At 42.1% G+C, this 18,066-nt stretch overlaps 1 protein-coding gene across 3 annotated transcripts in view; it reads left to right on the top strand.

The window, feature by feature from the left end:
- LOC140481434 (interleukin-18 receptor accessory protein-like) overlaps nt 1-18,066 on the top strand; it is an 80,583-nt gene that overhangs the window by 43,151 nt on the left and 19,366 nt on the right. For all 3 annotated transcript variants that reach the window (XM_072577599.1, XM_072577600.1, XM_072577602.1), the window contains 2 exons: nt 4,239-4,384; nt 17,425-17,574. In XM_072577599.1, coding sequence (XP_072433700.1) covers nt 4,239-4,384; nt 17,425-17,574 — 296 coding nt within the window. The remainder of the gene's footprint in view (nt 1-4,238; nt 4,385-17,424; nt 17,575-18,066) is intronic.

Here is an 18,066-nt window from a genome sequence, read left to right as displayed (position 1 = left end):
AGTAGTCATGCTTTTCCTTAGTAGTTAGACACTGCGATCCCTAGTTCTGCACCACCTTGTCCTGCAAGATCAGGGTAAGTGTGTCAGTGAATGTTGTACAACGTTTGTGGGTGATGTGTCTGTTATGGTTAGCTCCAGTACAAGATATTAGTAATAGCACATTATTAGGTAAAAAGGTAGGTGAGTTTGAGATATAAACTGCAGATGTGAAAAAAGCCGACTACTGTTCTGCCTGCGGGTAATTTAATTTTTTTTTTCACGGGATGTGGGTGTACCATGCTAATGATCAGCTCAATGATGTTTTGTGTGGCAGGATAGCTCTCATTGTACTCATGGTGCCCACTCATGTTTTGGCAGTGCAGTCATGATACAGGCCAATAAGTGAATAGTCCTTGGTATCCAGGAGCCACCCTCTTATTTGATGTGGTGGCTGAAAGACTGAGAGACTAACAGATAGGCATGGAATAAGCACCCCTTGTTTGCCGCAGAATAGCAAGTATATGCTGACATGATGTGCTGAGCGTGGTAGAACTGCTCTCAGATGACCATAGCTTGATAAAACCACCTGTTAAGAGTTCTCCTTTCTCATCTCCTCCCTTAGAGAGCAGTTTGTCTATCTCTCTGTGTCTCCTCTCTTTGTATTCCCTCTTACTCTTCAGATCAATGCAGAATGAAACAACAGCTAGAAGCACGTAACTAGGAGGATGTCGTCTGAACAGAAGCTGTCAGGTCAAACCAAAGAGTTTCCAATATGCAGCAGCACTGTCAATATTAACAACTTTAAGCAAATCTGCAAACCGCAAAGCACTTTTATTCTAACAGAAGTTAACCCAAGAGCAATCAATGACGCTTCTTACTATTGCTGTTGGGGTTAGGGAGAGAGGCACTTCCTGTTGTTGAATACATGATCAGCTGTGCATGCTTAAGAAAAGGCATTCACAGCAGCATTGAGGTTGGAATTGGCAGTCACAATATCAAAACAGCATTATATGCAGAGCTGCCTAACCTGCATACTTCCACTGGGTACTTGCTACTGACCTGGCAAAAATGCTGTCCTGCAGGGGCTGCATTGCAATTGTGCACGTGAAGCATGAATGCCATTTTAGAACCAAAGAGTACTGCACCGAAAACATTGTGGTCACTAACAGGTCAAATTTTGTTGCCTCATTTTTGAGTTATCTGCAAATCAAATTGACCTCCTGATATTCCACACTTTTCATAGAAAAACAACATAAATTATTTTTAACATACTTAGAAATAAAATGGTGATTACACTTTTCCTCATCATAAAAGATTAACATCTGTTCTGAGTACATAGTCAATCTTAGACAATGATAAGGAGCCTTTGATCAAAAATTATGCTTTTTTCGCTGAAGATTTCAGCTAGTTAAGTTGATTCACTTGCTCAGCGTTAAAGTTGAGTCAATTTCACAATTTCACACTTTAGGCACGAATCGTGTTGCATCAGAAACTCAAATGTTGAGATATTCCTATAATCAGTCTGTCTATTCCTGAGTGTAGATTGTTGGATGAAAAATAGCTGGTATGCTTACACCATTTTAAATTTTATGGGTCAGATCTTGTAGGCATCAGTGTAGCATAGACTATGGTACAATGTGCGGCAGAATTGAGCAACAAGTGCAACATCATAACAATCTCGCTCCATTGTTTATCCTTTTCACAAGCAACCTGGTGAGATGCCGATAATTGCGATTTAATACTTGTTAACAGCATAACGTGTTTCATTGAAATTCAACCAACCATCTTACCAAAAGCGCCACACCAGCTTGACATCCAGAAAATGTGACAAGGGAAGCAAAGTGTATATCTGATTAATTCACTGCCTGTTCCATCTGACCTCCATGAGGGTCATGTAGCACTCTTCTAGTGGACATTGGCACCTGCCATTTGACAACCCATTGTGACCAGCCTGATGCATTGGCAGTGTATTCCGGAAGCACAGATTTGGATTGAGTACCTCAGTACTGAAAAACTGCAACAGGGAAACTGCACCAAGCATATGCTCCCAGCGCAAAGACCAGATTAGGCTGTGTCTCAGGGATGCTTGCTTGTACTCTCAGTGCTCACTCACAGCACCTACCTGCATCTTCACAGCATTCCTACCTTGCCTTGCCCAATTCATGCAGGCATGAGAACAGGCACTTGCCTTGCTGCTAAGCAGTCCTCAGTCTAGGGGGCATTCATGTTGCTGTACATTAATGGGCTATGCCATTTCATGGCTGCACCATATGTCAGCAGCTCACTTGGCAAACACACTGCATGGACAGCAAACAACCAGCCATCTCTCAAAGCCCTAGGAGATTCACCTCTACCGAAATCCGCGGGAATCTCCAATTAGTCAGAGATATTAAATCAAGGGCAGCCTCCAATATGAATTGGTCACTTTAAGGCATTGCATGGGACTAGGCCTCGGCGAGTTAGCCTTTGGGATTTTGACTGCATGCTTTGGGTAAAGGCACAGAACAATTATGAAGGGGGCAGCAGGATTTGCAAGAGTGGGGATAAAGTAAGGCATGACAGGGAAAAGGATAATGCAGGAGGGGATGATCATCAATGGTCACGAGCAACCTGCTTTCAAAGGGGTGGTAGAAAGTGAATAAATACACCAAGCATGGTCACCTTATACCAGGGGCTAGGTGGGAAAGATAGGCTGGTGTAGGCATGAAGCAGATGGGTTGGGTAGGGACTTGGGGAAGTGTGAAGCTTTTGGGGTTTACACGACGGGTTACATTAAGTACATTAAGTTGTTTTGTGAATAGTATGCTGTAAATGGGATAGAAATCAGATATGAGGGATTTGGTAGGAAATTATTAGATTAGAGCCTACAGTGTGGAAACATGTCCTTTAGCCCAGCAAGTCCACACTGACCCTCCAAAGAGTAACCCACCCAGTCCCATTTCCCTCTGACTAATGCACCTAACACTACAGGCAATTTAGCATGACCAATTCATCTGACCTGCACATCTTTGGACTGTGGAAGGTAACCGGAGCACCCAGAGGAAACCCACTCAGACACGGGGAGAATGTGCAAACTCCACACAGACAGTTGCCCGAGGCCAGAATCGAACCTGGGACCCTGGTGCTGTGAGGCAGCAGAGCTAACCACTGAGCCACCGTGCCGCCCTAATGAGGTGGCTCAGTAAGATAGGGTGTAACCTTTCATTGTGGCAAAAAAAAATCCACCCCAAAAATTCAAACAACTCAGATTTAGCCAATGTGTTGATTTTAGTCAAAAATGCCCAAACTTTTATGAGGCAAGTTGGGTCACTGATGATGGGTTGAGGAATGCCAGACACAAGCCTTCATTGACAGTAGTAAGTGAACCAGCTTGGTAATTTTATCAAAGGCAGCCTGAAGAGCTGCTGTCCCAGTAAGGATGCTTCATAAGTTCCTGAGCCGTTCAGCCCAAAAAAGGCCAGTTCTATCACTACAGCAGCACAGGCTGGAGTTGCACTTACATAACCAGTCACAGCATCAGGCAAACTGCAGTATAGGCAAGTAATGTTTGTCTGTATTCACTTTGGAGTACACAAGTGATATGGTTCACACAAAAACAATAGCAGAAAAATCTATTCCTTTGAGTCTTGTAGGTAATCAAATCACATTTCCACTTACTCATTGTGAGAACAACTGACAGAGGTCATACCTAAAATTGATTGTTAGTGAAATTCTGCTCTGCATTAACACTAATTGAGGAGACTATTCTTATGTTTTTCTTATAAATGCTTTTTTTAAAACAAAAACATCAGTTATTTAAAATAAAAAGTTGCTTAAAATAGTTTCCAAAGCAATTTAATATAGTGGTGTGATTTCAGCATATTATGTTAAAGTTAATTAACCCTGTTTAGATTTTAGAGTTAAAAATCACACAACACCAGGTTATAGTCCAACAGGTTTAATTGGAAGCACACTAGCTTTTGGAGCGACACTCCTTCATCAGGTGATAGTGGAGGGCTCGATCGTAACACAGAATTTATAGCAAAAATTTGCACTCCGAAAGCTAGTGTGCTTCCAATTAAACCTGTTGGACTATAACCTGGTGTTTGTGTGATTTTTAACTTTGTACACCCCAGTCCAACACCGGCATCTCCAAATCATGACTACTATAGATTTTAGAGTATTTGTATAAAAATCAAGATCAAAGAAGCTTCATTAAACAGTCTAATAGATATTTGTTCTTTAATTAAGTTAAACTCTTTCTAATTTATCCTCTTTAGGAAGACTAAAGATAGTGAAGGGTTTATTTTAATTCGGAAAGCGTATTTGAGTAAAGTCACTGAAGAAGACTTTAGTACTAACTTCACTTGCTTCTCCCAGAATTCTCAGGGAAGCTCATCTGGTGTACTCAGACTGAAAGAGAAAGGTAAGAACCTAACAGTAAGTATATTTTGTAAAGGGCTAACATCTGACTGGAGATCACAGTCTCCTGAGATAGTGGATATCTGTCATCTTCAGAAAGGATCTATCCCTAAAAGCACAGCTATTTGCAGGCACATTTATCCAGGCAGGACAGAAATCCTACTCTTCCTTTTAAAGCCAAAGAATGATCCTGAAAGATTATTTCAGATTTTGTCAAGGTTTTAGGTTGTGAACAAAACGCACACATGTTACTTATACTATATACAGGATCTACAACCATTGTTGGAGCTGGTGCGGGTGACTGCTACTACAGGGGATTGTGATGCTGCAAGAAGATAGCCAGGGACATATGAGCCTTCATTGCCAGATAACTTACACCTTGTAACACTCATTGCCAAGGCTTGCCAGTGGTCATCAAAGTCACTTGAAGTCCTTTGTTTCTGTCTCTTCCCAAGCATCTGCTGTTGGCCTCATTGGTATCTTGGCAATAACTGGAACCGATCATGCCATCTTTGCTGGAGACAGGTAGCACATTCATTTCACAACAGACAGGGCTTCACAGGGACAGACTGCAGTGGTGTTTCCTCCAGCAATGGATTCCCACAGATATAAGACATCAATGATTACACCCATGTGGCAATCGCCACATCCAATAAGCAGCCAATGAAATCTATCAGCTGAAGACTTCCACTCCCTCAATGTCCAACTGGCCTCCAACCCTAACATGTGTACATGCACTTTTCTATCAGTTACTATGATTCTTTTGTCCTCTGCTGAAAATGTGTTGCTGGAAAAGCACAGCAGGTCAGGCAGCATCCAAGGAACAGGAGAATCAACGTTTCTGGCATGAGCCCTTCTTCAGGAATGAGGAAAGTGTGTCTAGCAGGCTAAGATAAAAGGTAGGGAGGAGGGACTTGGGGGAGGGGCGTTGGAAATGCGATAGGTGGAAGGAGGTCAAGGTGAGGGTGATAGGCCAGAGTGGGGGTGGGGCCGGAGAGGTCAGGAAGAAGATTGCAGGTTAGGAAGGCGGTGCTGAGTTTGAGGGATTTTACTGAAACAAGGTGGGGGGAGGGGAAATGAGGAAACTGGAGAAATCTGAGTTCATCCCTTGTGGTTGGAGGGTTCCTAGGTGGAAGATGAGGTGCCCTTCCTCCAGCCGTCGTGTTGCTATGGTCTGGCGATGGAGGAGTCCAAGGACCTGCATGTCCTTGGTGGAGTGGGGGAGGGGGGGGGGGAGGGGTTGAAGTGTTGAACGCTTTCAGAGAACAACTCTGGAACACCCGGACCAACCAACCCAACCACCCCGTGGCTCAACACTTCAACTCCCCCTTCCACTCCACCAAGGACATGCAGGTCCTTGGACTCCTCCATCGCCAGACCATAGCAACACGATAGTTGGAGGAAGAGCGCCTCATCCTCTGCCTAGGAACCCTCTAACCACAAGGGATGAACTCAGATTTCTCCAGTTTCCTCATTTCCCCTCCCCCCCACCTTATCTCAGCCAAATCCCTCAAACTCAGCGCCGCCTTCCTAACCTGCAATCTTCATGCTGACCTCTCCGTCCCCACCCCCACTCTGGCCTATCACCCTCACCTTGACCTCCTTCCACCTATCACACTTCCAACGCCCCTCCCCCAAGTCTCCCCTCCCTACCTTTTATCTTAGCCTGCTGGACACACTTTCCTCATTCCTGAAGAAGGGCTCATGCCCGAAATGTCGATTCTCCTGTTCCTTGGATGCTGCCTGACCTGCTGTGCTTTTCCAGCAACACATTTTCAGCTCTGATCTCCAGCATCTGCAGTCCTCAATTTCTCCTAGAAGATTCTTTTGTCCTCTGCCAGTCCAGACTCCCTCAAGCCTTTGCTCCAAAGTCTGTGGAAAGATCCTAGGGGACAAGGGATATAATTTGAAGAGATAGCTACTGATCACCATGCAGAAGCTCCAAACAGAGGTCAAACAAATAATGCCACTTCTTCAGCTGAGCAACGGCTAAACAGACCTTTGGAGCTCTGTCGTGTGTTTCCTATACTTGGACCAGTCCAATACTGACCTGAAAGGGTCATGTTCATGGTGGTGGGTCACTGTGCTGTCTATAATATGGTCCTGCAGGGAGGTGGGAACCGCATGTACAGTGAGTTCCTGTTAGAGGACAGCTCACTGGGATGGAGGAATAGAAGGTTGGGGGGGATGAGGACAAGGAAGAGGTAGAAGGAGATGATGCTGAGCAGACAGTTGCCACAGTTATATGATGAGGTGGCTTCTTGCTGGCACTCTCCATCAAGACAACCTCCCTCCACTCACTCAGAGCCTCAAGCATTCATTCCAGGTCAGCATTGATGAAGTGATGGGCTGCCTTGCTGTCAGTGCCTGGTCTCTCACTACACTGCAACAATTTGATTCCCTCTTGTACAATGGAGGACTTTGACACAAAGCATTGGTAGTTCCTGAAAACAATCAGCAGTCTTTGCTATGGCTGCCATGAGGTGTTTAAATGAGCTCCAGTCTTCATTTGATTCACTTCGATTCCCACTCCCACGCATTCAAAGAATGCAGGAAATCCATTTCCGTATCAATGAAGAGTTCACCTACATGAAAATGTTAACTCCAGATGGTTTCTAAGCAGTTTTTGAACTTATGACACAAAAACAATCAACTTCCTATTTCCAGCCATTTTAACAAAATGTCAGCACTAGGACCACATGTAGAATCACACAATAAAGTATATGTAATGCCTATCCAATTAGATTACTTACAGTGGGGAAACAGGCCCTTCAGTCCAACAAGTCCACACCGACCCTCCGAAGAGTAACCCCCCCCCCCCGACCCATTCACCTATATTTACCCCTAACCTAACACTATGGGCAACTTAGCTTGGCCAATTCTCCTAATCTGCTCATTTTTGGACTGTGGGAGGAAACCGGAGCACCCAGAGGAAACCCACTCAGAGAATGTGCAAACTCCACACAGGCAGTTGCCTGAGGTGGGAGTTGAACCCAGGTTTCTGGTGCTGTGAGGCAACAGTGCTAACCACTGTGCCACCGTGCCGCACAATGTTACAAAAGGCTACTGGTTGGGACTTAATATGGCAGCTTTTGAAACTACCATGCTGTGGGGTCATATCACCACTGGTGCAGTTCCTGCCTCCTGGAGGCACTTGATCTCATTAAATGTTGATGCGGTGACCTCGTCCCTCATTAAGCTACTTGTATTTAAAAGTCATTGGTTGTGCAGGGTGTAGCTCGGTCAATGGGTCAGAATCCAGAATTCATCTGAGTGTTGGGTTTCTCAAGTCTCACTGAGAATCTAGCCCCAAGTGTCAGTATGTGCTGAGGTTCTATAAGATCCAAACCTGAATGGGTTGAGTAGCCTATTCCTTGTTTCTTGTTCGTATGTTGCCAAGGATTGGCCTGCAAAAGTTGCCAAGGCCACTTGCCAGATTTTCAAGGATTTAAAGTTGATAGCAATCAGTGCTGGCAAATATTTTGTTGGCACACAGCAGTTTTTAACAGATTATGGCATCTGTAATTTGCCCTTCCACATAATTGGTTCCAACTCAAGCTATTGCCTTTTCCTCTTTGGGACTCGTATATTGGACAGCAAGATGAGACATCAAACGCCCCCTGAAGCTTGTTATTGGGAGACCACCCCAAAGCTGTCAGCCTCCAGAAACTGTGAGGGGAGTTAGTCCAATTCAAAGAAACTATCAATTTCATCTGAAAATGGCTCCTCACTGGGGCCTACATAGCTAGCTGCTTTTTTGGAATGGTTTGCCAAATCTCTGGCAGTTTATGCTCGGAAACCTGAGGGAGATGGAGGGACAGTATTGTGACACTGTCCCAATGCTTCCTGCTTAATCCCTGGCCCCTGCTGCCAACCATTGTGTATTGGGTTTAACATATTCTGACCAATAAGATTAATCAATTCTAGCTCAATCCTGGTTTACCTACTTACACTATATGATTAACCAACTTCCTCTCAATTTTATGAACGTATTTTCTCCTCATATTCAACATATTTTAAATACATCATATTTTTTTCTGCCCCTCCCTGGATCAACAAAGTACTATGATTGAACTTTTATAAAGAATAATAATCGTTGACATAGCTCACAGCTTTAGTTATTAATCATGGGCATCCCCTTAAGATCATTCTGTTTTGCCAATGAAGCCTGCTCAAACATATACTGTAGTGTATACTACAGAATCATTGAAACCAGTGCCTTTCTAAAACTATTTTGAGTTAGGCTCCTTTGCAATATGCCACAATCCAAGACAATTTTATTTTTTACAACAGATCAGGAAATTAGTCAGCATGCAAACACACACACACTCACACACACACTCACATGCAAACACTCACGCTCCCTGTCATGAAATTCTCATTCAACATTTTAAGGAAAACACAATGTTCATCAAATTGTGTAACAGTCAGTAGCATTAATTTTTCTAGTTCACATCAGGAAACATCTGTTCTTAAGCTCTGCTTTCTTTGCAAGAATTAACCCTTTAGCAACACTTGACATATCCTTTTATTCCTCATATGAGTGTGCACAAACTACAATCGTTCTTCCACGAATTACAGCTGAATTTTTTAAATTAAAAAATATACAAAACATTTATTTGAGCTTGCCATATGATCTGTCCCTCAGGTAAGTTTGTGCAGAAAAGCACCTTTCAATACTAGTCCATCAGGCACTGGTCCATACATAACATCCTTGAGGCTCTGCATGTAAAGGAAGCAATGAATCCTGCCAGATGGTTCCTGAACCAGTTTGAATTTATTTGACAAAAGGTCTCATTGCCAGAACTTTCAAACACGCACTGAAACGTAGCTTAGCTGGTGATGAGAATGGTTTGCCCTTTTAGATCCATCATGTGCATCAGAGTTTCAGAACCATTGCACCTTATCCTTGAGGTGACTGTGGAGAGGAACATAAGTTTTCTCTGGTAATTTGGATTGCAACCAATATAGCACGTTAATCCCTTATTCTCATGTTCTAAATATATTCCAAGTGGTAAATCTTATTGGTGATGTTGGTATATGTTAAATCGATATAAGTAAATCTTTACTCAGGCTGTACAGCAATCTCAAAGTGAAACAGCATTTTTCATATATCCTGGAAGGAAGGAACGGTCATCTGCACGTCACACTCCCAGTTTGTACAGGACCTGCTCGTGCATGAGTCAAGGCAATTCCTAACGTCCGTAAAATTTCTGTTCTTGCAGAAGCTTGAGATTTTTATTTCACAGCAAAGTAAATTGAGACCAATATAACCCATCATGCCCTTATTGGTATTCAAACAGCCCAATGACAAAATATTTTGTTGAAGGTGTGACCACCTAAGCCAGGTCAAAGTTTCAACGTCTCTGTTATTCCATGCTCATAAACTTTCCAATGCTAGTGTCTTACTAAAGCAAGGAAACTTGCTTTATTAAGTTCAGAAACTTGGTGCTCAACTATTGTTACCATAGTTTTAGAGGCTACTCTCTCATTAGAAAGAATATAACAGATGAATGTAAGCTGAGTCGAGAGTGTGGTGCTGGAAAAGCACAGCCAGTCAGGCAGCATCCTGATGAGGGGCTTACGTTCAAAACGCCAATTCTCCTGCTCCTCAGATGCTGCCTCACCTGCTGTGCTTTACCAGCACCACACTCTTCGACTCTGACCTCCAGTGTCTGCAGCCCTCACTTTCTCCTAGAATGTAACCTTAAGGTCACCATACCTTAGGTAAGGGGACAAAGGGAGAACCTTTATGGTGGGATAAGCCAGTAAAGGAATTAAACTAACCAATGTGCTTGGTATCATTCTGTTTGGGAGACTAAACATTAGCTGACAGACCCTCAAACTCAACTATTTTATTTCAGTTGTGCAGTTGTACATCCAAGCCTTCAAGATGTTATAAGCATGTTTATCTTGTAGTTCCTGCACAACAAACTGATTGTTTTCACACTGCTGAATGTCTGCTTTTTGACCATTTGGTTCCTTTTACACCTTTCAGGGTAATGATAACTCAAATCACATTTTCCCATCTTTTCATCTGAACCTCTTTTATCCACAGTACATTACAAATAGGAATACAATAGCGCAGTGTAAGGTTTAACAATGAAGTTTAATGTACAGCCAGTATTTAGGTTAGTTTCATCAATTAACAAGATAAGCCAAAGTAGAGATTTCCCACATTTCTTACGTCATCAACCATCTCCTTCATAACATGCAATTGGAAAGAAATCCTTGAGAGAACTTTTACTCTGGATTCAACTCACAGGAATCTGTTCTTTAGAATTTACATGGACACAAATATCAATTACTGCTGCAAGACCAGCAACTTGCTGAAAGATTTTCTTTGTTCTTCCTGAATGTTGCTGGCCTTCCAGCTGTTAGGATCCTGATAGAGACTGTTAATATTAAGAGAAACTCAAACACTCAGTAATCAAAGGGAGAAACTATGCCACAGGATTCCATGAATTAGAACAAAGGAATTTTACTACACAAGAGATAAGTAAACATAACTAAAGAAACACTGTCTTAGGTGAATACTTATGGTTCACATTGAAAGTCAATTGCAAATGCTTGTCCCTCTTTGACTATCATTATTTGAGGGGTCCTGGCAATTCCTAAAGTCTAATGATTTATTATCTTGCCATTCTATCATCAATATTTTGAAATATTGACCTCTAAAATGTTATTATGAACAATGAACAAGAGGTGACACAGTGCAAGGAGCAGTCCAAACATAAGTATTGCAGACTGGTAAATTCCAAGGTCCAGACTATGTTTCAGGGGTTGCACTGAAGTTTGATGCAAACTCCACCATTGTACACAGAGGAGTTGGAACCAGATTACAGTCTCAGACTACACATCAGGAATATATAGTGCAATGCTAGACCATAAGACCTTAAGACCATAAAAACATTCTAGCAGAAATTAGGCCATGTGTCCCATCAAGTCTGCTCCACCATTCAATCATGGCTGATAAGTTTCTCAATCCCATTCTCCCTTTAACCTTTCACCCCCCCCTTGACAGTCAAGAACCTATCTACCACTGTCTTAAATATACCCAATGACCCGGTCTCCACAGCCTTCTGTGGCAATGAATTCAATAGATTCATCACTCTCCGGCTGAAGAGGTTTCTCCTCATCCCCGTTCTAAAAGGTTTTCCCTTTCCTCTAAAGCTGTGCCCTCGAGTCCTGGTCTCTCCTATTAATGGAAGGAACTTCCCAATGCCATCTTTGTCCAGGCCATTCAGTATTCTGTATGTTTCCATTAGAATCCCCCCTTCCTTCTAAACATCATCGAGTATTGATCCAGAGTCCTCAAATATTTCATTCCTGGGAACTACAAAGTTAAAAATCACACAAAAGCAGGCTATAGTCCAACAGGTTTAATTGGAAGCACTAACTTTTGGAGGGCTGCTCCTTCATCAGGTGGTTGAGGAGTACACAATTGTAAGACACAGAATTTATAGCTACAAATTTTGCTATAAATTTGTTATAAATGTGCTTCCAATTAAACCTGTTTGACTATAACCTGGTGTGTTATTTTTAACTTTGTACACCCCAGTCCAACACCGGCATCTCCAAATCATTCCTGGGAACATTCTCATGAACCTCCTCTGGACCCGCCCCAGGGCCAGTACATCCTTCATGAGGTACAGGGCCCAAAATTGCTCATAATACTCTAAATGTGATCTGACAAGACCCTTCAGAAGTACATCCCTGCTTTTATACTCTAGTCCTCTCGAAATAAATGCCAACATTGCATTTGCCTTCCTAACTACTGATTCAACGTGCAAATTTACCTTAAGAGAATCCTGGACTAGAACTCCTAATTCCTGTGCACTTCAGATTTCTGAATTTTCTCCCCATTTAGAAAATAGTCTTGCCTCTATTCTTCCTTCCTAAATACAAAGCAGTTTACAGTCAAGGAAGAACTGTGAAAATTAGCCACTGTTTCAGTGTAAGAAATGCCAATTTGTATTCTGTAAACAGCAATTTATCTAAATGAGGTGGATTAGATAAATATTAACCAGGACACCAGGAAAAGCTCCCCCACTTTTCTTCATAAAATTGAGAGCACTGACGCAGCCTCAGTTTAATAGAAGCAAAATGGTGCAGATGCTGAAAGTCTGAAATGGAAACAAAATCTATTGGAGAAGCTCAACTGGTCTGGCGGCATCTGTGAAGGCAGGAAGAAATTTAATGTTTCGAGTTTAGTATGATGCTTCTTCAGAACTTGCTCAGTGTCAGACTTCATCTAAAAGATAACTCCTCCGACAAGTTCATTGGAAATTGTAATACTAGAGGGTGACTTGAACACAGAGGAACATAGGAGCAGATTGGCCATTCATCCCCCCCCCCCCCCCCCCCCCCCCCCGTGCCTGCTCCACCATACTAACACATGGCTGATAAGCTACTTCAATGCCATTTTTCCCATTCTATCCCCATTTTTCTTGCTATTATTCCTAACTAGAAATCTATCAATTCTATCTTGAGCCTATTTAATGCCTTAACACTCAGAACCTTTTGGAATAGAGAATTTGAAAGATTCACCTCCCTCTTAATCTCAATCTTAAATAGCTTGCTTTTTAGCCCGAGACTGTGCCTCTAGTTCTAGACCCTGCATCTAGGGGAATCATCCTTTCTGCACTCACACTGTCCATCCTTTAAGTATTTTGAATATTTCTATAACATCGCCTTTCATTCTTTTAATTTCTTGAGAGTAGAGGACCTGTCTCCTCAGTCTCTCCTAATAGGACTCAGTCTGATAAACCTCCAAAACATTCCCCCATAGGAAATATATCCTTCCTTAGGCTAGGAGATCAGATCTGCCTATAATGCTCCAGGTGTGTTCTCACCAGAGTTCTGTACAACTAAAGCAAGATTTATTTGGCCCTGAGGTCCACTTCTCTTGCCTTAAACACTGTTGTACCATTTGCTTTCTGAAATACATGCTACAATTACATTTTAGCTTTCAGTGACTTATTAACAGGGTCACCGAGGTCCCTTTTCGATATCAACATTGTCCAATATCGCACCATTTAAAAGATACTCAGCACTCGCACCACTCCTGAGAAAGCGAATCCCCTCACTTGTTCACATTATTTTCTGTCTGTCATACTGTCAACCACTCACTCAGCCTGCTTAGATCCCCTTAAAGTCTTTTTGCACCCTCCACACAGCTCACCTTCCCCTAAAGATTTGTTATCATCTGCAAACTTTGAAATATTACAATTGATCCCTACGTCCAAATCATCCATATAGATTGTGAACAGTAGGGGCACAAGCACTGATCCTTACAGTAGCCCAGTAGTTTCAGCCTGCCAACCTGAGATTTACCAAGTTCTTCTTGCTGTTTCCTGTTAGTTAACAATCCTCAGTCCATGCTGTTACCCCAATCCCACATGCTGTCATTTTATTTACTAGCCACCTGCATGGTACTTTACCAAAACCTTCTGAAAATCCAAATACACCACATCACTTGTTTTTTCTCATCAAATCTGCTACAAAAATCCTCAAAAGAAAATTCCAGTTCCATACCCTCACTAGACCCTTGCATCACAATTATTTCAGGGACTTCTTGTGTGCAGATAGGCACAAATTACTTCTCTTGTAATGGACCCAGATTTTCTTTGCTAATCTCTTTTTTTAACAGGTCTTTAGAAACGTTTACAATTAATGTTATGTCTTTTGACACTTTATCTTCATATTACATTCTCTGTTTCCATCTCAATTTCTTGGTATTCCTTTGCTGAATTCTCAAGTTCTCCCAATTTTCAGCCTTACATTTTTTTTACCAATTTTATAAGCCTCGTCCTTTGATGTAATGTTATCTCTTTACCTTCTGACTCAAGAAGATGAAGAGTAATAGCAAATGAGTCAGAGCTGTTACTGATAAAGTGCAGCTGTAGATGCAGTCTACATTGTAGGTGGAGAGAGACAGACTGAAGTGCCTTGTAACGTAATTAACTGAATAGGTCATTGCACCATTGCATGCTACTGCACTGCCACACCTAGTGTGTTTTACAACTCTTTATGATAAATCGTAAGTTTGGAAAAAAAGTCACATACTTCCAGCCTCAATCCCATGCCCAAGACATAATGTTAACCAAGTCTGCAGAATGAATAAAGAGTTTGTATAATTTTAACTCCAGGAAATCATGTGCTGAAGACTGTCAGCTGTTTGCCAGAAGCTGGTGAAAGTAACAACTGGAAGGAGGTGACAGTGGAGCTTTGGGAGGTCGGGACAGGAGTCTGTCTGTATGTAACAAAATAGCAGTGCCCAGCAATAAAGCAAGTTGTGGGAAGGTGTCTGAAGAAAGCGATAGACCATATACATAGTACAACCTATACACTACAACCAATTGGCTCTTAAATGGCTTTCGGATTCTCCTCCGATATGTGTCCCAAAAGTGTTGGCAAACTGCCTCCATTTTTGTTCTATGCCAATGTACTCCCATTCTCCCAGATTAATTCTACCCTCAGTGAAATTGACATCAGCCAATACTCTGCTGTTTGTGTCTCAACTCACAGTGAGACTGCTGCCCTATTGCCCTCATTTTGTTTTCAAATCTCTCAGTGACCTTACCCCTCAAATAATTTCTGTGGTCATCATCATTCTCAATCCATTAAGATATCTGGACTCAAATTTTAGCCTCTTCACTATCTCTGATGTTGTTGAAAAGCATGATGCTGGAAAAGTACAGCAGGTCAGACAGCATCTGTGGAGCGTAGGCCATTCATCAGGAATGGGGGGGGTGAGGGTGGTGGTGGGGCTGGGGGGAAGGTAGCTGGGAAGGCGATAGGTAGATGCAGGTGGGCGGTGATAGTGATAGTTTGGAGGGGAGAATGGAGTGGATAGGTGGGAAGGAAGATGGACAGGTAGGACAGTTCAAGAGGGTGGTGCTGAGTTGGTGGGTTGAATCTGGGATGAGGTAGGGGTAGAGGAGATGAGAAAACTGGTGAAATCGACATTGATGCCGTGTGGTTGGAGAGTCCCAAGGCAGAAGATTAGGTGTTCTTCCTCCAGGCATCGAATGGTTTGCACTTGGTAGTGGAGGAGGCCCAGGAATTACATGTTCTTGGTGTAGTGGGCAGGGAAGTTAAAGTGGTCGGGCCACACGACAGTGGGGTTGTTTGGTGAATGTGTCCCAGAGATGATCCCTGAAACATTCTACCAGTTTGAGTCCTCGCCTCCCAATGTAAAGGAGACCACACTGAGAGTTGCTTAGAGTCTAAGTTCTGGTGTGATGAGAATGACTACCCTTAACATCAAGAAAGCATTCAGTTAAATATGGCATCAATGTACCCTGGAAAATCTGGGCTTAATGGGATCAGATGAAAACTTTCTGTTGGTTGGAGTCATTATTATCATGAAGTATAATCATTGTGGATGTTGGAGGCCAAGCATCTCAGTTTCAGGACGTCACTACAAAACTATCCAGGAGTAGTGTCCAAACCATCTTCATTTGCTCCATCACTGAGTTTCCCTCCATTATCATGTTTAAAGTAAGAATATTCATTGATGGTTACAAAATGCTCAACACCAACCATAACTTCTAAAATATGGGCGGTACGGGGGCTCAGTGGTTAGCACTGCTGCCTCACAGCGCCAGGGATCCAGGTTAAAATCTCGCCTCGGGCAACTGTCTGTGTGGAGTTTGCACATTCTCCCTGTGTCTGCGTGGGTTTCCTTTGGGCATTCTGGTTTCCTCCCACAGTTCCAAAGATGTGCAGGTTAGGTGAATTGGCCATGGTAAATTGCCCGTAGTGTTAGGTGCAGGGGTAAATGTAGGGGAAGGGGTCTGGGTGGGTTGCGCTTCGGTGGGTCGGTGTGAACTTGTTGGGCTGAAGGGCCTGTTTCCGCACTGTAGGGAATCTAATCTAATCTAAATACTGAAGCAATCTGTATCCAAATGCAATATGATCTGGATAACATCCAGTCTTGGGTTGATAAAAGGCAACTAACAATCATATCACAAACTTTCCAGGCAATGACTATCTCCAAAAAGAGATAATCTAACCCCATTAGTGACATTTTATTGAGGAATCGCGAGCAATTTCTGACGATTACCACTGACAAGAAACTGAACTGTATTGGCCATGTTAATTCCGTAGTTACAAGAGCAGGTAAAAGACTAGGAACTCTGAGAGGAGTATCTCACCTCTGGCCTCCTCAGTGCCTGTTCACATGCTACAAGGCATAAAGTTTGTAGTGTCTGAGAATACCTACTTCTTACTTGGATGGATGTGGCTCCAAAGACACTCAAGAAGCTCAACATTTTCCAGGACAAAACAACGCACTTGTTTGACACCCTTCATCCACCTTCAATGTTTACTCTGTTCATTACTGATGCACAGCAGCAGCAGCAGTCTGTACCCTCTACAAGAAGCTCTGCAAAATCTCTTCAAGGCTCCTTTGACAGCACCTTCCAAACCCTTGGCCTTTACCACTTAGAACAAGAAAGGTAGCAGACACATCAGAATACAGCATGATCTGGAACTTTTTTGCTGTTTCTTCATTGTCACTGGTTTAAAATCCTGAAACTACTTTCTTAATGTCACTTTTGCTGTCCTTACACTTCCAGTGTTGCAGTAATTCAAGAAGGTAACTTCTCCAGAACAAAGAGGAGGGATCTGGCCTAGCCAGTGATGCCCACATGAACGAATAAAAATAAAACCCTTCCAATCACCTCCTGAACCCTCTACGTTGCTTTGTGCCTTTAAAATACTTCTTAAAACTTACCAGCTGGACTAAGTTTTTGGTCATCTCTATTTGTAAGTGTGTCCTTTTTTTAGGTATTGTTTCTGTGAAACACTTCAAAAGTCTTTTTTTAAGTTTAAGGGTACTTTATAAATTGAAGTAATAGCTTTCGATTAATGCATGATGACAAACTCTGTCTTGGTCCTGGTTCTGAATTTGACTCATTTGTTTGAACAAACTGAGTTATCACAACAAGTTGCGTTCAAATATAAATAATGAAAAAATGTTTGTTTAATTAAGCTGATTACCTATGGGCTAAAAGATACTCTTTTATACTCTTTCAGAGTCCAACATCTTTCAAATAAAAGTAATAACTATATCTACGTCATTAATATTTGTGACTTTTGTTTGTGGATGTGTTGGAGTCTATAAGTTTTGGATTGAAATTTGTCTGCTTTATCGACATTATTTCTCAAAGGATGAAACCATTGGAGGTAAGGGAAATTTGCCATTAAAAATTATTGACTGAATTCATTTTCACAAGAATATAATTCTAAATGCAGTAATATTTCTCAATTGCATACTGTATGTAATTGGAAAAGAAATCCTTTTTCTAATCTCTGCAAATAAACAGTCCAACAATTATTTAGAAACATAGTATTCTAGCTGAATAATCTTTTGTTTTAGATTATTGAGGGGTTCTATTCGCTCCCTAGTTACCCTTTAGTCCTTAACGTATTTGTAAAAACCCTTTGGAGTCTCCTTAACTCTATTTGCCAAAGCTATCTTATGTCCCCTTTTTGCCCTCCTGATTTCCCTCTTCAGTATACTCCTACTGCCTTTATACTCTTCTAAGGATTCACTTGATCTATCCTATCTATTCCTGACATATGCTTCCTTCTTTTTTTAAACCAAACTCTCAGTTTCTTTATTCATCCAGCATTCCGTATATCTACCAGCCTTCCCTTTCACCCTAACAGGAACAT

The sequence above is a fragment of the Chiloscyllium punctatum genome, chromosome 9 (genome assembly GCF_047496795.1).
Source record: "Chiloscyllium punctatum isolate Juve2018m chromosome 9, sChiPun1.3, whole genome shotgun sequence".
Taxonomy (NCBI): domain Eukaryota; kingdom Metazoa; phylum Chordata; class Chondrichthyes; order Orectolobiformes; family Hemiscylliidae; genus Chiloscyllium; species Chiloscyllium punctatum.
Note: the sequence above shows the minus strand (reverse complement) of the source record. Positions and strands in the feature narration are given on the sequence as shown.